The 22,733-nt window shown below is 46.6% G+C and overlaps 1 protein-coding gene across 4 annotated transcripts in view; it reads left to right on the forward strand.

Annotated features, from left to right (window-relative positions):
- Positions 1-1,835: 1,835 nt before the first annotated feature.
- Positions 1,836-22,733, forward strand: part of SUFU (SUFU negative regulator of hedgehog signaling) — a 98,842-nt gene continuing 77,944 nt past the window's right edge. For 2 of the 4 annotated variants that reach the window (XM_075154953.1, XM_075154954.1), the window contains exons 1-2: positions 1,838-2,118; positions 8,738-8,872. In XM_075154953.1, coding sequence (XP_075011054.1) covers positions 1,937-2,118; positions 8,738-8,872 — 317 coding nt within the window. In that variant the 5' untranslated portion in view covers positions 1,838-1,936. Of the gene's footprint in view, positions 2,119-8,736; positions 8,873-22,733 lie in introns of those variants that run through there. The other 2 variants (XR_012674338.1, XM_075154955.1) reach the window with 2 other exon arrangements.

Here is a 22,733-nt window from a genome sequence, read left to right on the forward strand (position 1 = left end):
TCCGTTTGCTACATGTTCTAAAAGCACTTTGAATAATTGATGACTGACAAAGACACGGAAATGATATGTTTACTTGAAACTCTGAGCAACAACACTGGGTCTCGAAATGAGTTACAATGAACTTCAGCGCGGGTAAGCGTACACGAAGGCTGGTTCAGAACTCACCTGTCTTACCCCGCATCTTTCATGCAGAGACAGAGACTTTTCTTCTGTAGTTTCTGCCGTCAGCCCAAGCAGATAGTCTCATCTCAGGTATTTATCTTTAGTGATTTTCACCATTCACCTAGTGTAAAAGAGGGGTTTTTTCTATGACAGGATGGAGGCGTTTAAATTATTTCAAGACCAGTATTTTATCACCTCAGTAAATGCCAGAAGAGACTCATTATGTGTGTATTAAGCCAACACGGCATTTCATACATGACTCTGTTATATTTACCTTCTCAGTTGATTGTAATTGACTTCTTGGGCCGATGTCACAAAAAGTAGTATCACAGTAACGGAACAAGTGAAATACTGTTTGCTGTGGGAAGCAGCGATTCATGAGAACCACTGCTCACCTCCTTTCTTGGTGGATAGTCCTTTGTTTGCTTGCCAGCTTCTTGACTATATGTGATGTTGTGAACATTGATTTTAGAATAAACTCTCGGCTATTTAAATGAGAAATGCAACAAGCAGAAGCGCTCATCCTATCCTCTCAGGATTCTATATATTCTATTCATTTTTTTCTCTATGATGATTAAAAAGTGGGATGCTGCTCTAGCAAAGATATATAGGACTACTGAACACACGCCGGCTCACACATACATACAAGGCTTTGCACGACCACAGATGTAGTTGCAACTCAGGAATGAGCCAGATCTTCAGTGTGCTTAGTACACAGGTTAAGATCCTTGATCAGGCAGCCCTTGAACTTCACCTGCTTTGCACTGGTTCACAGCTGCCTCTGAGGTACCTACAAATACAGAAAGGTGCATGGGGAGAATAAAGGCGCTGTGAGGATTGGAGAAGGTATAAAGACAGCAGTAACAAAAGCCGTAAGAGCAGTAGTAAAGGAAATAAGGTTATTAGCTGGCCATGTCTTGAAGCACAGCCATGGTCCCACAGAACCACAGGGTTACGAACAGCACACAGATGAGTGCTAAGTCTCACGCCCAGCCCTCTGTCCCAGGCCCTGCTGCACGGACAGATGAAGTCCCACAGGAGCAGCTCCTGAACCCCTGCGATCTGCAGTCTCACTCCCTAGGGAACATTGACACAGGCTTGAGCGTCAAGGCTGGGGGCAGCTGTGGCCGGGGAGCTGCCCCAGGACGGGACCTGCCCTGCCGTAAGCCCCCGGGCGAGCCAGGGCCGCGGAAGGTGCCCCCCAGGCCCCTGCCCCAGGCCTCCCGCCAGCGGGCCCCCCGCCCACCTCGGCGCTGCCCAAGGCCTCTCACCCCTCCCGGCCGCGGGGCGACCCCTGAGGCTGCCCCACGGGGACGCCTCCTCTTCCCTCAGGCGCACCCAGGTGCTGGTAACCTCCTCCCCCTCCCCCCCCCCCGGCCCTCCCTCACGCCCACAGGACCCCCCCACAGCCCCGGCCCCCGGCAGCCCCGCACCGCGCTCCGCTCGGCGCCTCACGGGGCCCCTCGGCCCGCCCCTCGCTCCGCTCCACGCGGTGCCCCACGGCCGCCGCTAGAGGGCGCGCTCGCGGCGTGGCGTGGAGGGGGGGGGAAGAGGAGCGGCCGCCCTCCGCTCCGCGCGTCGCCATTGGCGGAGCCGCCGTGTCACTCACCGTCGCCCGGGCAGCGGGGCCCGCCCCCTCCTCCCGCAGCGCCGCGCCGCGCAGCGCCGCTTGGGCCGGGCCGGGCCGGGCGCGCGTCGGGCCGGGAGCGGAGCGGAGCCGAGCGGGCCGCGCCGGGACCAGCCGCCTCCGCCGCGCCGTCCCTGCCGCCGGGACATGGAGGGCGTGCGGCCTGGCGAGGGTCCCCCCGCGGGCGGGCCGGGTTCAGGCTCGGGGTCCGGCTCCGGCTCTTTCCCGTCGCTCTTCCCGCCGGGGCTGCACGGTATCTACGGCGAGTGCCGCCGCCTCTACCCCGACCAGCCCAACCCGCTCCAGGTCACCGCCATCCTCAAGTACTGGTGAGGCGGCCGGGGCTGCGGCCTGGAGGGGGCCGAGGGCCTTGTGTGGGGCTGGGGGCGAGCAGTGGGGCCGGGGGCCTTGTATGGTGCTGGGGGCGAGCAGTGGGGCCGGGGGCCTTGTGTGGGGCTGGAGAGGGTTTGGGGGGAGCAGTGGAGCGAGGGAGGAGTACTGGGGTTGGGGGAGGCTTAGGGGCAGCAGTGGGGCTGGGGACAGCGCATGGGGCGGAGTGGGGGGGGCAGTGGGGCTGAGGAGGGCTGCAGCAAGGGGAGGGGGACTGGGGGTTGCGTGTTGAGTTTGGGGTGAGATGCGAGAGGTTTGGGGGTGTGTAGTGGGGTTGGGGGAGCAGGCATTGGGGATGCAATTGTGTGCCTCGGGGGTGTATTTTGGGGAGGTTTCCCGGGCAGGATGCTCTGGGAAGAGGAGGAGGGGGTCTAAAGAGGGATGCACTGAAGGCGGGAGGATTTATTGGGGTTTCTGGGGTGATTCGGAACTCCCAGAGGGGTGGCTAATGAGGACCTTGGCTGGGGCAGGTAATGGGAAAAGGGAGTGTGTTACTCAGTGGAGGGCTTCCCACAGAGGGTGGGGGCTGGAGTTTCCCCTCCTGGGCAGGAGGCATGAGCTCTGTCTTCTGGCCTGCAGCTTGGGGTTCGAGTACGGCCAGCACTGACCAGAGTGAACCTGCTTTCCAGCCTCAAGCCAGATGCGTGCCGTGCATGTACCCGTAAAACCCATGGGGCAGAGCCAGCTTCTCTTGCCCTTGCATAGCCATGTGTTATCGCAGACTGCGAATCTGCTTCTTACCGTCTCTGCTGACACAGTGTCTGACACCAGTAACAGCAGCTGTTTATGTGGGAGAGTGGCATGAAGGAAGTACTTGGATGTTTAGCTATCGAGATAAGTGTCTAGCCCTGTGCAAAGAGAAGTTCCTTTTGCTTTTTACTGTTGCTTTACTGCTCAGTCCCCTCTTCTAGGCCTAAGGAAGACGATCAGGTCACACCCGAGTGTTTGCTGGACCTCACATTGACCAGTCCCTACTCCAGCATTTGGAAAAAGTTTAGTAAATGCTCAACTTCTTTATTTACAGTTCACTTTAACCTGTATGTCTCTATCTGGTTGAGTCCTGAGTAACGGCAGAATAACATCCTCCCTGGGTTCTACTCTGACAGCCAAGCTATTGCTGTTGTCTTCCAAAGAAGTGTTGTTTTTATGCGATTCTAGCAAGAAATACGTCTGTTAGCCCTTATTGCTTAGGGATTTTTTGTACTTAAACTGACAAAGTGGGCAGAGATAAGGTGTTGCAAATCTGAGACCTCAAAATACAAACAATTTCTTAATCATCTGTATGGGTCAGTATTGCAGTACTTTGGTGGTGGTCTGATCAGTCTGTTTTTACACCTATTTCTAATCTTAGATATTCAAGCTTGATGAATTTCCAGTCACCTTGATTTGGGAGTCAGCACTTCTTTTTTGGCAACAGCTTAAAACAATACTGACTGGAGTGATGCAAGATTTGTGTAGGATGGAGGGAAATTTAGGTCTATAATGAAGAATGGCGAAGACCCTTATTTGGGAAGACACCTTGTGCTTTGTTTGCTTAAGGGGTTGATTAGGACTTCACTGCAATTAGAGCTCAAACACTAGAAAAACTGCTGTTGGCAGTGATGGCCGGTTGCAAGTAAGAAGTAATGTGAAAGCCTGTTTATCCTGGTGTTTTCCACTTAGCTGTTCTTCTGACTGTAAGCTCAGCTGGCAGTGAGAGCTGAGAGCTTCACTTATAGAAATCAGAGGTAGCTTCTTACTGCTGTCCTGTGCAGGAAATTCTTGTGCGAGGTGGAGGCTACGTGGGCGCTGCAGGTACTTTCTCTCCCTTTGTTAGGTGAAACTCGGAGCTTGGTTTTGTTAAGTCTGGTAGAATGACTTCTGCCACCACTCGCTCTCCACTAGCCTGTCCTCCTCTGCCTGAGCAGCCTGCTATTAGTTGGTTTAGATTAGAAGAGGAAATTGCTGAACAAAGTTCCCTGCCTTAGGAGAAATATTGTAACACTAATCAGCTTTTAATTATACGTATCAGTTTCTCTATGGTTAACAGCAATTTTTTTTGTTCAGAGGGCTGAAGTTGTATTCTTTGGCTTGCGTGGCAGAGCAGATCCTGACTTCATAATGTTGGAGAATCTGCAGAATCGCATACCTATTAAATGAAGGGGTTTAGCTGTGTGGATTATTTCATGGAACTATTCTTTTTTTAAATGCTATTTGCATATCGTGGGAGAGAGTTCGTGATTGCAATCGGAACTTCTTGGAAAACTTCCTGGCTGTATTTATAAAGGCCATGTGCTGAGGAGGAGTTTCTCTCTGTTGATATCCAGTATCCGCTTTTATTTTTAAAATGTGATTGAATATCTCTAAGTGAAATATCTTGATGCATAAAATTGCTGGTGAAAAAGCAAATTTGTACTGTACTTGCTTTATAATAGGTTTTGAAATAGGCAAAATTCGGGCTGGGGTGTTGGTTTTTCATCACCTGTCTTGAACGTAGGCCGTGTACTCAAAACCAGTGCACTGGTCTGCAGTTGCTTGGGGATCCGGACTACTTCTGGAGGGTTGTCAAAAGGTAGCTGTGAAAAGCAGGCCTGTTGTCAGCTGCTGAGAAGCGACTACAAACACTCTACTAAGGATTTTTCAGGGTGAATGGATTGGGAATTTTCCAATTTTTTCCCATTGTGGAGCTGTTTCCTCTCTGCCCACTTTGGGTTTCTCCTTCCACAGAAACTTCAGAGCGCTCTTAACATCAGTCAAAAGAAGACTCTTGGTGCAAATGCAAATGCCGGGTTTCCCCCGAGGCTGCCCTTCTTGCTCCTGAATGAGCTCCATGAATAGAGAATGTAACAAATTTGTACTGTACCTCTGGCTTTGAAGTTGGGCTCTTCCTAATAAAATCCTCCAACGCTTCCAGCTCTTTGTGTGAACGCATGTACTGATATGTAGATTGTGATACAAGGTCGAACCCTGCAACAGCGGCTGTGGGCGGGAGGATGTACCACAGCAGGCATTAGCGGCGCTTGACTCGTTAGCGTAGCAGTGAAACCTGCCACCGAAACTGGATAAATATCTGTGCTGACTAGCTTTTGCTCAGCATTATTGCCATGGGTACGTTACTAGCTGTGCTCCGGGTAGCTGGTTTAAAGCTAGTGCTGATGCTCCCGCAGTTGCAGCGGTTTCGTGATAGGTATATGGCCTGGATGTTTATCTTTCAAAATTTAATTAGTCACTGCTGCAGGCTTTTTGTCTGACTCTCTTCCGAGTCTACCAAATTTCTCAGGGAGTGAAGACGGTCTGTCTGGATTGTCGTGCAGCGTGTAAACCGGTGGGTAGCTAACGCTGGCCGGGTCTGCTCTGGGCAAGGCAGAGCCCGGCTCCCCCGAGCCGGCTGGTGCTGTGTTGCCGCAGCCACCTCCCGGGCAGCGCTGTGCTGCGGGTCCCCAGAGAGGCTTGGCCTTTGGAGGGGAGCGCGGGGCTGCTGGCAGGAGTGAGGGAGAGGTGTCTGGCTCACCTGGTGCAGTCTAGGCAGGAGTTGCTCGCTGTCTGCATCAGACCTGACAAATGCATTTGAGTAGCCCTGGGGAGGAGCGTGCTCGTGGAGCAATCCCCGTTCTGAAAGAAGGCAATCTAAGGGTTTGTCCTGTGTGTTGTCAGTGTCAAAGTGCACATGTCAGCAGTGTTCCAGCGCGAATCGTTTGACATCTAAGGTTATTAAACCCAGTTTGGAAGCAGGTTTTATGAGTGTGAGAGATGCTTGTTGCTTAGCAGCTGGAGGTGTTTTCCCTTCATTGCAAATCCTACACATCTACTCTGACCATTTGCTAATCTCTCACACGGGTTTGCTGGTCACTGTATTGACCTCCCTTGCTCTGGAGTCTTCCCAGTCAGGTAATGATTGTGTGTGGTTGCTGCTGTTCACTGCCGCTCCTCAGGGCAAGTGACTATCCTGGTTGGAATTGCTTCCACCTGGCTGCTTCCATCACGGATCTGGGAGTTACCACCGTGGGGAGCCTGAGCGCTGGCCGGGGCGTCAGTGCCATGCGCTGAACATAGCCCCCTGAATGGGTATCTACGGCAGAGATCTCAGACAGCCTCCAGTGTGACCTGGTGCCGGTGAGAGGGAACAGGTGGAAATGGGGTATGTCAGAGGGAGACTCGTTTTTTTGTGAGTGTTTCAAGCTACTGCTAAACTTTGAGAATGAGTTTTCCCAGGCTGCCACTGAGGATCAAACTCTGCTCCATGCCAAGGTCTAACATGCCTTCCCCATGCTTACTCATCAGTTTGCCTTTTACGCCATAAAGATGCAGCTTGTCACAGGAGAAGGCTGCATTATTCTGGCTTAGCCCTCACCAATGGACCTCAGTGCCATTACTGGGTGTGGGGTGCTCACCCCCTCTGTCCTGCCCTGGTATCCTAGGCTGCATCCCTTGACTGACCTGCTGGGAAGCTGGAGCTGGCCTGGAGCCACCGTGGTGGCCTTACGTGACTTAAGAGGAGGGAAACTGTCCTGCGAAAAGTCACTCATGTTAAATAACCCTCCTCTACTTTTTTTTTTCCTGCAGCAGTAGGAGGGAGGCAGCACAGCACACTTGTGGAGAGAGTCCACAGCCCTTTTGATACAACAAGCTGATATATTACTCTGTACAGACTTGATAAGGTTGGGCAGCAGGAGGTGGGCAGGGGATTTCAAGTAGTGTATCACTGTCACTAGAAATCTGCATAGAGTATGTAGGTGCCTTCTGGAAACAACAGGAAACCTGCTCTCATGGCCCTTCCTGGCACCACCTTTCCTGCAGGTGATAAACTCGGGGAGTCCCCATGTGCATCAACTCTCCTCAGAGCTCACCCTGGAAAGGACCTTCTTACAGGTGCTTTGCATGTCAGCTCAACTGGGTGCTGGCCTCTTGCCAGACTGATGAGCCACCAGCCAGGGTTGGATTCATCTGTCCAGCCATGGTGACTACTTCTCTGGAGAATCTCCTGTGGAGATGACTAGGTGCTGCAGCTCTGTGGTGAGGCCGATGCAGAATTGCAAAGTGACTTTTTAGCACCTCTGTTCTGCAATGCCAACTACCCCAGCTCTGAAGACCCCTGTTTTCTCAAGGGTGTCTCCTAAATGAACGTCAAGAAATTGGTGTACTCGGTGAATATGATCTAGGGGTAATTGTGCACGCTCAGGGTTAAATCTCTTCTGCACTGATTGCCCGTTTTCTGAAGCTGAAGGGGGTAACTCCAGCTTTACTACCAGCAGCCTGGTTACCCTGAGGATTGAAATGCTTGCTAGTGTTTCCTCGGTGCTGCTAGATGGGACTCTGAGAAGGATGCTGGACTTCAGTGGGATAATTGCAATTAAGCTTTGCTGTTTGATCATCCCAGAGCTTCCTTGGTAAGGCAAGGTACAGATCTCCGCATGTGAAGCACAAACACCTCCAGGAGGCATGGCGCAGTCATAATGGAGGATGCTACAAGAGGCTGACAAGCAGGCTAGATGCTAAGAAAGTATTTCTTGCTAAGTCTGCCGGTGTTTGATATAAGGCAGTGGTACTTCAATCAGGGAACAAAACTGAGGTGCTCAAACACTTTTTGTGCAGCGGTTGTGATGTGCGTAATGATGATACACAAATGCCCAGGGCTAGCGAGGGAAGCACAGGCATGCCCTGCAACCTGCAGGTGATAGTCAGGGTCTGAACAGACGATGCAGATGAGGGGAATTGGTGTGTAATAACTGGTTTCAATGAAGGGGGTTATCTTAGTTTGAATTTTTTTTGGGTTGGAGCAGTTGAGTATTCTTCTTGAAGAAAAAGTGAATTGGAAGCAGGAAACAGTTAAACAGCTTCTCATGCCATTCTGTAAATGCTTGTGGTAGGTGGTTTGATGTCTTGTCTCTTCTTGCTTGCTTCTACCTGTGTGTTTTATGATTGATAGGGTGAACAGCGAGCAAAAGAGTCTAGCACGTTCCTTCCTTCGGTGGGGAGTTGACCTGCCTCTGCACGGGCAGACGTGATGGCGAGCGGCAGGAGGAGCATGCTGCGCTCGCGCTGCTGGCGCACCAGCCTCGCTTCCTCGTGCCTTGTAACGGGAAGGGTGGCTGCAGGTTTTGGTGATTGCTGCTTAATGTAGTCTGGCTGTGCTGCATTGACTTTGAGGAATAGCATCAGATTTGTTGTTTTTTTTGTTTTGTTTTGTTTTTTAATTGAGGTACGTGCCTCTGGACTGAATTAAGAGCTTGCAGTGCAGATACAGCTATTGCTCTTTCACTAGTACAATTTTCCAATTTTCTTTGTGTTTTGTGGAAGCTTTAATATGATTTTCCGGAGGTTTTTATGCTTTAATGTTAAAAACATTGTAGTATGTTGCACACATGCACTTTGCCTTCCTGTGCTTGAAGCTTTCTGGACTTAACCCAACCTTTCTCCTCAATTTTTTTTTTAGAGGTAACTTGAACATGCTAATTTCATTTTTGTCACTAGCTATGTTTTAAAGCAGGTCTTTGTACAGCCCCCTGTAGCACCTGCGGAGACTTCACATTTGTCTTGAATGAACTGACTTACCTAAGAATCTTTCTGTTTTTAATGCAGGCTGGGGGGACCTGATCCTCTGGACTACGTTAGCATGTACAGAAACCTGGGAAACCCAGCGCTGAACGTTCCTGAGCACTGGCACTACGTCAGCTTTGGGTTAAGTGACTTGTATGGAGACAACAGAGTACATGAGTAAGTGTCATTTAAGTCCTGTTGCTGTGTGTTGTGTTTTGCGTTGCATTTGTGGGAGTGTAGGTAAAACCCTGTCCTGCTGTTCTTATTATTTGAACAGCTGGTTTTCTGCTGAGAATACCATAGCCAGGGTCTTGCAAGGGGTGACGCATGCCTGTTCTTGGATGCAGAAGAGTTACTACGTTCCCCTCTGCAGGCTTTGAATGCAATATATTTCCTTGTTAGTGTTAAAATTTGAGTGATTTTTTTTTTTTTTTTTAACTGGTAGGGAAACTTTTTTTTAACTGAATGTCGTCTTGTGTTTTTCACTCTTGGTAGTCTGTTATGGTCATATGCTTAAATCCTGACCCCTCCCTGTGCATGTTAAATGCCTTCCTCTGGAAAACTGCTGTAAGGGCATTTTTCCTATTGCTGGCGCAGCAGTGTTACTGTCAGCGGACTGCCACCCCAGTGGCTGCTGTATAAAGTGCCAGTCTGTGTAACAGAAGCATAAAATTATAATTGTTTGACTGTCTTCTTTCCAATAATTAAATTATTATCTTAGCTTGCTGATATGGATGGTCTTTAGTAGACATTTTGTGTTAGACCAGGCAAGCAGCATGTCTAACCTTATTCTTGTCTGTCTTTTACTGACCTTGCTCCTTAACTCCAGTTAAAGTGAGTAGCAGTAGCCAAGCTGTCATGATCTCGGGGCTGTGAACATGGCCTTTTAACCAGCCAGAAGTGGCAGAAGTTTTCTACTGCCACTGTTTAGTGAAACTGGCTTTGTGCTATTTAATAGTTGCAGGGTAAATGTCCTTGATGAATGGTGCAGCAAAGACCCCAGGTTGTTCACCCAAGCTATCCCTCTTTTGTTTGTCTTAGTTAAGATTCAGCCACCAGTTTTTTCACCCAGGTGCTTCTCTTGTAACAGCAGCAGTCAGGCAGTTTCTTTAATCTTACCCATGTCCTAAAGGCAGTTTCTCCTGTTTTTTTTTTTCTCCCGTTTGTGGTTACAGACCTGTTTTTCAGAAGACAAGTCTCTTAAGACTAGAGTTTATAAAGCACCCTAGTGTCACAGAGATCTGCCTGGGACGTTTAACCAACACCTCTACTAGCAACAAACCCCATCCATTATTGCTGGGACAGGGGAAAGGTAGGGCAAGTGAAAGAAATGAAGAGAAGTTAAAGGCTTCCTTCCCTCACTTCCACAAGAGACCCCACCTTGTAGGCCTTCACGTGGTGCCTTTGTTCTCAGATGATGAGTTTTCATCTTTGCCACTGAAAACTCGAGGTTGCCAAGATTAGGTGACCTGTATTTGCCCACCTCGTATTGTTGGAATTTAATGTCGGAGGGAGTAAGTGCTGTGTTGACTTAGTCTTTGGTGACTTGTCAGCCTTAGGCTTTCCCATGGTGAGACTATTCTCTTTGCTCAAACTCTTTCCTGATGGTTTCAGGTGAGAGCAGGGAGTGGACATGAGGGTCTCAGCTGAAGACATGAAGGGTGATGTGTTTTCATGAATGAAGAAGCAAATTATGTAAGGACACAGCCTTCTTGGCCCTGGCACATGCTCTGTCTTCTCAGTCCCAAAAACTGTGTGCTAGACAAAAACCTGTTGTTCTTCTGTAGTGGAAGGCTTGGGGGAGAAGGAGTGAAAGTATCACACAGGTGGAATGTCACAACTTTAAACAACTTCCTGGCACAAGACCTCCTAACTCTTCATACTGTCATACGGTTTGGTCTGGAAATTTGGATTGAGAGAGTGGAACGTGCCTTTTGCTGGTTACAGGGCACAGGATTTAAAAACCCATCTCTAGACATAGGCTGCAGGCGATTTCCAAGGCCTGCAGAGCAAAGCAGGAGCAAAGTCTGTGCCATGCTCTGGCAGGTCCGAAGTCCTCGAGTGCCCTGCGTGTACGTGAGTCTGGGAGGAGGCCTAGAGAGCCAGCGTGCCTCGGCTGCCCCCAGCACCACGCTGCCGGAGGCTGCTGCAGCTGGGCACCGCAAGTAAATAGCGAGCCCTCGCTGCTGCTCTGTTTTTATGGCAAATAGTCTTAATATACAATTATGCATGTGGTAAAGCTGTCAAAACCTACACATCTCTTAAACACTGAACCTGAAGTTATCACCTGGTAGGTGAGCACTGTAGGCAGAGAGACTTTTGAAGGAGCTCAGAGGAGCACTCACCAGCAATTCTTACTCTCAACAGCAGTTGCTGTTTTCTAACTACTCTTGAAATGTGACTGCACATCAACAGGCCAGCACTGGGTCCACACTGCAGGAATGTAGTGGTTTTCCTATGTGCTCGGGAGGTTCTTGTTCTGCCTTTTAATTTAATAAAACCCTTGTTTAAGAAAATGGGTATCAGTCTCTGTTGCTGGAAGGACTTTGGGATTCTGCTGTCCCAGGTAAAGCGTGCTGCAGGATGGTTGGCAGGAGCACGGGGTGACAGGGAAGTCATTTAAATCTTTGGAGATTTCCTTTAAAGCTGGTGTGGCACTGAACTCTACTCAACTGCTCTGGCCTCTGGAGATAGGGTTTAATTTGTAGAGTTTTTTTGTTTCCCAACTCTCTCTGGGATCTGCTTGTGACAACCATTAAGGTTCCTACAATAGGGATGTGTTTCCGTAACGCTGCTGTCCTTCATCCTTTAGAAAGGGAAGGATAGTACACTGCCAAAGGTCTTTTTAATCTCCCAGCTTGACTTTGGGTAATGTATAGCTTATTTCTTGTGGACCTCTTCTGGTAATAACCGTACAATCTAGACCAATTATAATGCAGTATTAAATGAAAAGGACTTTTTGAATTTTTTGAGTGAACCAACACTTGAATTGGAGGCCCCTATATTTTTATTTATAATGGAATAGCAAACAGATGTAGCAAGTAATGTGAAAATGTTGACTTTAATTTATATTTTTTAATAAGAACCTGAAAAGTCTGAAGTGGAGCTTTCCCTGTGCCTCCTTGTTGACAGATTTATTTTCAGTTAAAGCAGCACTATTTCCTGCTCTGCTTAAATATCAGCTATACTCTGCTTACAGAACTGGTCTGGTTTTAAGAGTCCACAGAATAAGATGGAAGAAATCTAAGAATTTCAAACAGGGAAACCTTTTTCATTTAAAACCACTCAGTGTTTCATGGTATAATGGCAACCATGACACCAGCTGTGCTGGGCTGATCGCTCTAAAAATCCTAAATCATGACGTCATGACAGCGTTAGGGAACCACAGCCCTTTCAGTGGGATTTCATGCCAAGCTGCTTGCATGGAAGTAAGTCTCTCCCGTTGAACACGTTGCACAACTTGAGTGGCAGCAGAAATCCTTCCGGGACATTTTTGCAAGTTATTCTCTGTTTTTAACTTTTTTCTATCTACTTTAAAATCAAAACCGATGTGTAACTTCTTGAATCTACTCAGCAGGGTTAGAGCAGAGCCTTTTTTTAGACTGTTCTTGCTTTCTGAAAGAAAGATTGTGTACTGCAGCAACGAGTGCGCGTGTAGCATGTGAGTACGCTGGCAGGGAGCATCTGTCCTGGGCAGCTGGGAGAGAAGACAGGTCCTGCTCCCTTTTCCACCCCTTATTGGCAGCTACTGCCCCACAGCAAAGTCAGCAGCGAGGAACGTGTCCGCGCAAAGCGCAGTGCCTCAGCTGGCAATTGCAGATTCACGCTCTGATGCCAGACCGTTGGCAGGGCCAGGGCACAGGCACCTGATCCTTCCTGCGGTTTCCAGGCATCGTGGTGACTCTGCCTACACGGAGAACGGGTGCCTGAGGAAGGCTGCGTCAGCAAGCGTAGCTGGACTCATACTCCATCGGTGGCAACGCCAGCTTCAGCTACTGTGGTGCCACGGCGTGCTCCAGCCCTGGATTGTGCTGGTGCAGGGGTTTGCAGGGCTGTCCAGAGAGCTAGGAAGCGATGTGTGTTTTCACCAGACTGACTTCTATCTCCAGTTCGCTGTAAGGCCAAGGCTGAATCTCCAGTTAACTGTTCCTGTAGTTCGAGTGCTCACCCTTTTGGTTAACAGTTTAAAAAGTGCATGGAAAATGAGAACCATGATGCGACAGAATTCCTGAAAACATTGAATAGTCTTATTTGTATTAAAATTGCAAGGTTGTAATTCAGAGCCACAATAGAAAGCAAAGCTTAAATTGTGGCTAGGTTAAGAGATAAGATTTGTATTTGTGGCCTTCCCACATCCTGAGAAGAAACATGCCAACTGTGTTTTGATGTTTAGCTTTTTATGCAAATTTCAATAATTGGGTTTCCTGATCTACACAAACTTCATACTGACAAAGGTGGTGGTTTTTGTCTTTTTTTGTTTTTTTTCCCTGGCAGCTAGCCAGGAGCTGAAGCGCAGCATCCCATTTGCATAAAACCGAAGAGATTACAGCTGCCTTCATCTCTAATACAGATGCAGGGTACCACCCGCGGAGACAACAGGTTCCAACTTGCTGTGGTCCTTTTGATTTGTGCTACTTACCATTTGGATCGGGAGGGAGCGGTGCATGCCGGGATAACGTGTTGTCTCTGTGGGTGGTGCCTCCCTATTAAAGGTGAGGGTAAGCATGAGCCTTTCAAGATCTCCAGTCCAGCTTGTGTTCTGCTGGCTTGTATAGACCCTCTGAATGACCTTAACTTGTAAAAGGGCAAAGATGCTTGTTAGAGCTGGGAGGAAGAAAAAGGAGCGCAAAACTGGATCAGGTAACAAATGCAAGGCTTGCAGAGGGGTGGATGTTTTCTGGAAGGCTTTTTCTGCGTATGAAAGGAATTTGAAAAGAGTATTTAGAAAATAGCCTGAAAGTTGGAACGAGTGCTCTCTTTCTTTGGAGTGTGTGCTGGCTTCTTTTTGAGCCTGCATGAATGTAGGATGGAGTGGTGCTGACAGCTGTCATTTTAGTGGCCTCTTAGTTCTGTAGCCTTTCATAAATTTAAAAGCTCACTGCCCTCAGCTTGCCAGCCTTTAGCCTTAAATTTTGGTATTTAATGGGTCCCTAAGTGCTTTATAAACCACATGCCTGAAGCACCGCTGAAATATTACACCAAACTCCAAGGTGACAGTGAACGCTTTTAAAATGGTGGAGACTGACTCTGCCCCTCTTTGTTTTAATGAAAATGCAATAAAATAAAGGGCCTTTGGGAAGACAGTAAATTAGAGAGGGGTAGTGGTAGTTGTGGATCCATGTTTCAGATAAGATTTTGAAACAACTTTTGTAGAGTTTAGCATATCTACCTTGAAGAGATGAAAGATCAAATCAGTTTAGTTTGGGAGTTGAGCCTGGAATTCAAGGAAAATTATTAAAACCCCAAGGTTTTCTTCCACCTTTCATGGTGTCTAGTTTCTTTCAAGTGTGATGTTGAAGCATACTTCACACAGAGGAACCTGAGGACTTTCTTAAATAATAGCATAGATGTATAAACCCTCCTTTCTTCATCCTAATTTTGTTTCACTAGGCTATTAGCTCTGAAGTTAAAGGACACCTGCTGTGTCAGGGCTAGCTGTGTGGTAGCTACTTCAGCCCATGGAATAGGGAAGTGAGGTTGAGTTTTGGGGACATATCATCAAGTTGAAGATCAGAAAATAGTGGTTCTCCTCCTGGATCAGACTTCTGTGAGGTGCGACTGTGATGGGTTGGTTGTGGGGAACAGCCCCCACAGCAATGAAATTCTGAGGATTTATGGTCATCCTGAGGAGCTTCTTCCAGGTCTCCATATCTTCCTGCTTCGTGTTGCCATGGCTTCATCTGTGGGAACTGAACTTTAGCCAGCACACTGAAGAAATGTTTCTTCTGTGTACCGTTGCTGGAGGTGGAGCATTTGCCCCAGCTAAAGGGAATGACATGGAAGAGAACATCGGTAAGCATCGGTTCAGGAAGAGGTACAAGAGCTAGGACTTGGAGGAGGGAGACTCTGAGATGGGCACCATGCTCTGGACTTCCTTTTTCTTCCTAGGTCTCTTGTTTGTCTATCAGAGATTGACCCCAAAGGTAATGCTTATTTTTCCAGTTGGTCTTTTTTCTGAGGCAGAGGGGAGAGGAGTGTTCATGGCAGAGTGGGAAGGGAGAGGCCACGGAATTGGGGAGTTCTGTGACAAAAAAGGTATTTCCTTTTAATGATAGTTTATTTGAGAATCTATCAAATTTGAAATGAGTAGTTTAGCTGTGGGGGGCAATAAGATCTGTTTTTAATGGACTCATCTTGTGGTTGGATTTTTTTTGTGTGTCTATAAAGATATGAGTTAGACTGAGCTTTTCCCAAGATTAGGATACTTGTAACAGCTCTCTCCTGTGTGGATTATCTGGTGTCTAGAAATATAGTTGTGCTTCCACTGAAACTTGCTTACTGGGAGCATCTATAGATCCTCTTCTGTCTGGCTGTTTATGCCTACTTTGTAGAAATGTGGTGTTTTGCGGACAACTCTTTCTTTGAAGAACTTGGTTGAATTTGACCAATGAGTTAAAAAATTGTGGAGATGTTTTAAAGAAGCACAAGTGTGATCATGTAAGGTTCAATTTCCCATTTCCCAGGCAAAAAACAGTTAAACCAAGCATCGTGCCTATTTACGCGCCCCATTGACGGTGTCCCTCTGATGACTGAGGCAATGCACCAGGACTAAGACTTGTGTTTCTCTGCTGGAGGCAGACCTCCCTTGAAGCTATGGTCACTATGGGGAAATCTTCTTTTCCCTCCTCCCAGGCAGAGTGCACTTGGCTTCCAAATGTCATTTGTTGGAGGTAGTTAGCACCGTTAATAATATGAAAGATGTAGGCCACCTACAGAGAGAAGTCCACTTTGTGCTGCAGTCTATCTGTGTTTGCACGCGGAGGTTGTGGGACGAGAGCACGCTTGAACTGTGCTAGATTTGGAATTTCTTTTTGAAGCACTGAAGGAAATTCATTTAACGTTTACAGCACGGTAGTTGAATTTACAAGAAGGACTGTTTTCAATAAAAAAAAAAAGGAAAAAGATTGGAAGTAGGTTTATAGCTGAGCGTCACTGAAGGCAAGCCCCGTATCCTCTTCAGTAGCGCATCTGTACGTGCATCCTGGTAAGATGAGGCTCTTGCTGCCATGCAGAGGAAGGGGCATCGCATTCAAACTGGATGATTTCTTTTTGTCAGCAGAACTTGGACATTTATGATCTTGGCATACGGGAGGAGAGTTGGCCCGAGACAGGGCTTCCTTGCTCTCATCTCCCAGCTGGGTTAGTGCTGAATGACGCGGGAGAGCTTGCAGGCTCTGCTCTCCCAGGGAGTTCAGCCTGCCGGGAAGAGGAGCGACTGGGGATCAAAGTTGGGTCTTCTAGTGAAAGATTGTTTTATTTGATAAAGATCTGTTTAGGCTGTTCTAAAAAGCAAGAATTAAAAGATAGTGGGCTTTTTTTCAGTGGGACATAAAGGTAGAAGCATTTTTTGAGCTGTGCGGCTATTCCAGCTGTGAGATCAAAGGAGGGTTGACTTTTTTTATCCTTTTGCTTGTTGGAATAATGATATTAACAAAATGAAAGTTTGAAGAGATGCATCTGAATGCTGTTATTCAGACCTAATCCTCTTTTTTTTTCCTCAACGCAGATTTAGCATTGAGAGCATGCCTTCCTGACTAGTACTAGAATAGTCTGTGTTTCTTGATGGGACAGTGGTTACAATTGGTAACCACAAATTACCATTGGTAACCAAATTGCCAATTTTATCTGAAAATTTGAGCTATTGTTATTTCTCTCTCCTAAGCTGGAAACTCCATAGCGATTACCAAACTCGGCTGCCTCTCTACAGTCATCTCAATTTTGAATCAAGGCCCAATAGGCAGTGACACCAGGCTAACAAAAGAGGGCTGCAAGTCTTTGGTGGTCTCCCATTCAGATGGTATTCCCTTCCTTGGACAAAGGGGTGGCTATGGCTCCCAAGTGCCACTCTGCCTCCAGGGATGGTAAACAAGGAACGATCCTCTGGTGGGAGGCATTTTTTGATCCGTTGACAAAGCTGGGTAGATGGGATACCACCTGACAAAGGGCTGAGGTTTAAAGGAAGATTTTGCAAGGGCTCTTAAGAACAAAAAGCAAAAAAAAAAAAAAAAGCCAGAAAACTGTTTTTTGCAGGATGTAAACAGGGTGGGCGGAGGTGAAGGGGGACTCGGCCATTCTTGGGGAGCTCTGATTTAAGCCCAGAGGGTAGAGACAAGGGGAGGAGGGAAGAGTGCACAGATGGCTCATTGTTTTGTCTAGCTCAGCATTCTTGCACTGCCGAAGTGAAGGGCAATTGTTTTAAAATCCCTTTTGCAAAGAGTGCTGTTTGCTTTTCAGCTATCCCTCCTCCCTGAAGATGCAAACTGTAAACCAAAGGGATTGGTTTGTTTTCGAGTGTCAGTGCTCTGTCCAAGGAGCCCGGGGCAGTTGCTGGGCAGCGAGGCATCGCTCCTGAACAGGGGAAAGAGCTTGCGCCTGGGAAATGCTCTGCAGCAGCCGGGGAGAAGGCGAGACAAAAGGATGCACATGGACGGGCTCACACAGAGCAGCGTCTGGCTTGGGGAACTTTACCAAAGCTATGAAATGTGGCATGAACCTGGCACACACCTTACCTGCAACGATATCTGATGTACAGTATTGTTTTCTTAGAGCATTTAATTTTTTTGTAGTAAATAATTCGTCAGCACAGAGAAATACTGCCATTTATATACTGTTATTCTTTCTACTGCTCCAGTTGCACTGGCATAGCTCCTTCCCCTCCTCTCCTGTGAATTGTTGTGGCCTTTCTGGAGCAGGGGCCTTTTTTGGCATAGTCGACAAAAATAAACCATAAAGGCGGCTGTTGTTATGAATAAGGCTCAACAGGGGAATTTTACCAGTAGAACTACAGCAATATAATTATACTGGTAGACTAGTTACAGTAAATTTCCTCATGAAGACAAGCCTTAAGTTGACATTTCCTAGCTAAGTTGAATCCATATGTATAACTTTATTACGCAAAAATAATATGTCTCTGGGCCTTGAATTATTTTTTACCCAGAAGAGTAACATTAAGCAGAAAAGCAAAGAATTTAGTGTTCAGAGATGGATGGGGATTTTCTGTAACAGAGCGGCTGTGATGAGCTGTACGCTGAACTCTGTTTTACTGGATAGCTTATTCCTCCTAAAATGATCAGGAACGTGAGGAACGTGTTTGTGCTTACTACACTAAAAAGTAAGTGGTACTGAAATATGCTGCAAGTTGACATCTCTCTCCCAACTTTATTCCTGTTTGCAAGAGAAACTGAGCCATTTTGTAGTTTCCATAACTGAAGTGGTTTGGCTGAGAGGCAAAACTATTTTGCTGCTATTAAAATCTTTAGGGCTGATCCTGGACCCACTGAAATGAAGGGGAGGAATGATGCTTTCTTTCCTCCTTTTTTTTGATTTAAAGAGGCCAAGATTTATTTTATCCTTTTCAATTTTGTCTTACAATGGGTGGAGTCTGTGTAACATTCACGAGCCAGGTGTTTATTTCTAGCCTATGATTCCTACCTCTGGAAGTTTCCAGTGCTTCAAAGGAACCATAGTCTTGCAGGAGAAGCTTAACACTTCAAGGCAGATTAAAAAAATATATAGTAGACTTTTCATTGCAACTGTCTCATGTTTCCCTTTTGGGAGTCTTTCACCAACAGCCTGGTGCTTTCTTTTCCCTGGAATTATGGCTCAAACTCCAAGAGCTTTTCCCTGCCTGTTTAATTGGTTAAGATCTGTTATCGTGCTCATTGGTATGTTTTTGAGTGCACCCTTCGCAATGAAATGAGACTATGTAACAGCTCAGCAAGTAGGGAAGTATTGTTGTGATTTCCACAGCTAATGAAGTGAAACATTAAGGATTGAATCCCAGATCCAGGAGGATACTCGGGTGCCTAAACTCCTGTTGAAATCTGTTGGAGTTCAGGCTCCTAAAAGCTCCTAAATACCTGTTATGCGTCAAGTTCATTTATTGCACAGCTGAGAACTTAATTTTATCAGAGTCCTAAAAATGTGCTAGAGGATGTGCTAAAGTTGTTTCTTGCATGATTTTTTTTTTTAACCTGTGTTCTTTAGCCAGCAGGACAGTAATGGGAGACACCAGTGTTTATATTCTACATAACATGTTGGAGCCCTGATCCTTGCCTGAGACTTTTAGGCAATACTGAAAAAAACTAACTGTAGCTGTCAGTGTAGCTTCTGGCTTTGGTTTTTCTCTTATTCTTTCCACCCTCCCATACTGCTTTTGAAAGCCGCTTTTGTTATGCGAATGGGTTCCTCCCAGCAGCTGCAGAACTTTCCACAGTAGGAGCTAGGAAGGAGCCAGCAGACACTGCAAGGAAAGTTGGTGCCCTTTTCCCAGCTGCTCACCAAGCACAGCAATACCGTCCTTCCCAGCCACACTGGCTCGAACTGTCCCTTCGCTTATGTTCTCTTGCCTGCTGAGGTTGCAATTGAGCCCTTGGGTGAAGTTTTGGAGCTCTATTACCATTCCCCGCAGGCTATGCAAAGACCAGTGCATTAGAGTTAAGGATTCTGTCCCAGTATGAAATGGGATCCGTGTGCAGATGAAAGGTTGTCTTTCCTAGCGCACTGTATAGCGCAGTGACTGCATGTTGTGCTTGCAGAATCACCTCCAGCTCAGGCCAAATGAGAGCACTGTTCTGCTGGACCTTGTAGAAATGAAGGATAAGTAGCTCTGAAGTGCAGTGTAAATAGACAGCTTAAGTAAAATGTTAAAGTACAGATCTTGATAAGTTGTTTTCTTTTTCACTAGTTTCCTGCCCCTTATTCTGTGAATGCAATAGTAAATCCTTATTGTACTCCTACCAGTTCTTTCCAGATCCTTTCAATGGGCATTAAGATGATGCAACTCTGCTGCAACTTCCCTGGGCCGTTGCAGTGAGGCTGTTTGCACTTTCCCTGCGGTGCCAGGAAGCGCAGCCTCACTTGCAGTGCTAGCTGTGCTTGCTGCATGATGCAGGTGATGGTTGAGAACCTGCCCTTGGGGACACCTCAGCTGGGTTGGGATGGGTTCTGCTGGCTATGAGGTGGGAAGCCTGGGTGGCTCTGTGGAGAAATGTGCGAGTCCTCAAGCTGAAAAGCATGGCAAGTCCTCTAGTCACTTGATTTCACAAGATTTTTTTTTTTAAATACGTGTTTTGGGAATCATGAAGATGAAATGGTTTGATCTTGTCAGTTTAGTTATGACTAATGGGAGATCAAACCATCATCTACCGGTATAGCTACATCCATGCACCATAAAACAGAGAAAATAAAAAATAAACTGCCCTCATGTGGACATCTTTTGCTGGGGTAGAGAGTGACATATCCCATGCAACCTCCTGTTTCATATTTTGTTGTTTTAGTCATTTCCCGTGTTCGTATTTGTCCATGTTGTGCAGAATGTGGAGTTAATTTCCCAGCTTTTGTGACCTTGATAGATGGAGTATATAAGCATTTCCTATATGATGAGTGTGTCACATTACTCTTTGAAGCAGGGAAATATTATTACTTTACATCTGAGAACCAAATTCCTAAGTAACTTGTTGAGGAGGATGGGAAGTTTGTAGCAGACAAGGGATTCAAACTTAGGTCACTCGGGTGCTGTTTTAGGACTTTAAGAGTATTCTGAAGTTTCTTGACTTAGTGTTAATAATGAAGCAAATAGATCCCTTTGGCACCGACAGGGCCATTACAGCCTTTTGCCCTTAATCTACGCGCACTATCCTTACGCGTACGACGGTGTGTTGGTGCTCTCTAGAATGAGACGATAATGCTTCCAAGCCTCTAGAGCTCAAAGGGATTAACCTCCAGCAGCTAAGCGGGATCCTATCCTCTTCCAGATGCTACCACTTTCATGACATGGACAGCTGAACCTCAAAGAAGCAACCCCTAAATTACCTTAACTTGCAGCCCAGCACATTAAAGTGACCTGAAAACTGATGGTGGTTTACTTTAACATGCTAGGCTGGAGAGAGCATAGTTCAGGAGCTGTTTCCCATGTGGCTGGGCAGGAGCTGAGTATAGTAATCACTTCTGTCAAAATGAGTTTAACTCATGTGTTCGTGAATTATCAGCTAAGGGTCCTGCCAGCTCAGTTTTGGACACAGGGTACCAGTAGTAAAAGTTCATACCAGTGTTCTTGGCTGTGATGCTTCATAGGATCACTTGGGTTGGAAAGGACCTCTGGAAGTTTCCGGTTGATGCCTGCTCAAAGGCCAACTTCCACAGCCTCCCTGGATCCTGGTTTCACCACTATCATGTGAAAAAGATTTCCAGATACATGTAACTGGAATCGACCTTTGCCATTTTGCTGTGCATCTCTGAGAAAGGTCTGGCTCCATCTTCCCTTTGCTCTCCCGACAGGTAGTTGAGCGGTAAGATCCCCCCCTCCCTTTAGCCTTCTTTTATTAAGGCTGAACAAACCCAGCGCTCAACCTTTCCTCATGTGATGTAGGCGACTGTGGTATGGACACATTTTAATGACACTTGTGTGCCAAGTGCTTCTCACATGCCTGACTGATTTAGATGTCTAAAAAGTGGCCAGTCTGTCAGGTCTACAAAATGCACACAGTTTCCATGCTGTTTGTGTCTAGAACTGCTGGAAACCCTTATTGTATTATCGTGTAGTTCAAGTGACGCTGTCTCTCATAAGACAGTTGTGTCTGCAGAGTTAGGAGTAAGGTTGACTTGACTCTGTAGTCTGAAGGTTTAGAGTAGAAATCAATTTATCTGATGTATCGACATTCATTATTTACAGAAACAATTTTTTAAAAACTAAGCCTAAACTGTGAATCCCCAGGCTTCAGGGGCAAGATTGTCACCAGCTGAGTTTTGAAGAAGCTGAATAGTAAAATGTGTGAAATCAGCATTGTGTATGTGTGAGTGAAACTTAAACTGAAGTCTCCTCTTCCCCCTCTGTCCTGTAACAGCACTTCACTTGCTGAATGGTAGCTCAGTGAAGCACAGTTCTGTTTTCATACTGGCCAGCACAAATCAATTCACAAATTTTACTCAGATCTATCTCAATATAAGTTTTCTAAGCAGATCCTACATGAGTATTTCAGAAAGCTGAGAAACCCACCTCCAAATAACTGCAGAGCGAGTGCCTCTGCATCTGTTTGGATTTAGATGTTGGAATAATTCTCTAAAAACAATTTAAGTTGCTGTTTCTAGAAAGGTTTTCCATTTGGTTGATGGCTTACACATTTGATATGATGTACTGCAACAGCAAGCTCTAAGCAACAGCTTTGGGCATAGCCATAGACTGACATCTCGAGCACCATGTGTTATTCTCTTTCTGACCTTGATTTTACATGAACTTGTGTTTGTATTTGCCCTCCTTATGCATGAAGTTTTTTTTGAATCAAGCTAGAAAGGAGTCCAGTAAGACTCTGCGCACAGGTTCGGGGTGGTGAGAGCTCATGGAATTTCCTGTTGAGCACTCTGAAGAGATAACCATCTGACATCCAGATAACCACCCCCTGCTTCTCTCAGATGTTTTTATGTGTTTTTCTTTAAAATTGATGCTTTTTTCAATCCGAGGAGACAATCTGGGAGAGTGTATGTGAGTAAGCAGGTGGGGTTTGGCTGAAATAACTTTTCTGGATACTTTTTCAGCCTTTCATGTAACTATGTTGCTATGCCTATTTTCTTATGAAATTGCTTCACAGGAGTGTCCCAGCATGCTGTCAGGGCTGTCGGATGAGACTTTTATATTGTTTGACAGCTGCACTAAAAACAACCATTTCCTGTTAGGCAAGATGCTAGGTAGGGTCACTTCTTCTTTTTATCTCTCTCTTTTTTTTTTTTTTTTTTTTTCCCTTCCCCTGAAGCTCTGGAATCTGAGAGTCATTTGCTTATAGTGGGAAGACATTGTGTAACGCACCCGGAACTTGAATTCAGA

This window comes from Calonectris borealis, chromosome 7 (genome assembly GCF_964195595.1).
Source record: "Calonectris borealis chromosome 7, bCalBor7.hap1.2, whole genome shotgun sequence".
In the NCBI taxonomy this organism is placed as follows: Eukaryota; Metazoa; Chordata; class Aves; order Procellariiformes; family Procellariidae; genus Calonectris; species Calonectris borealis.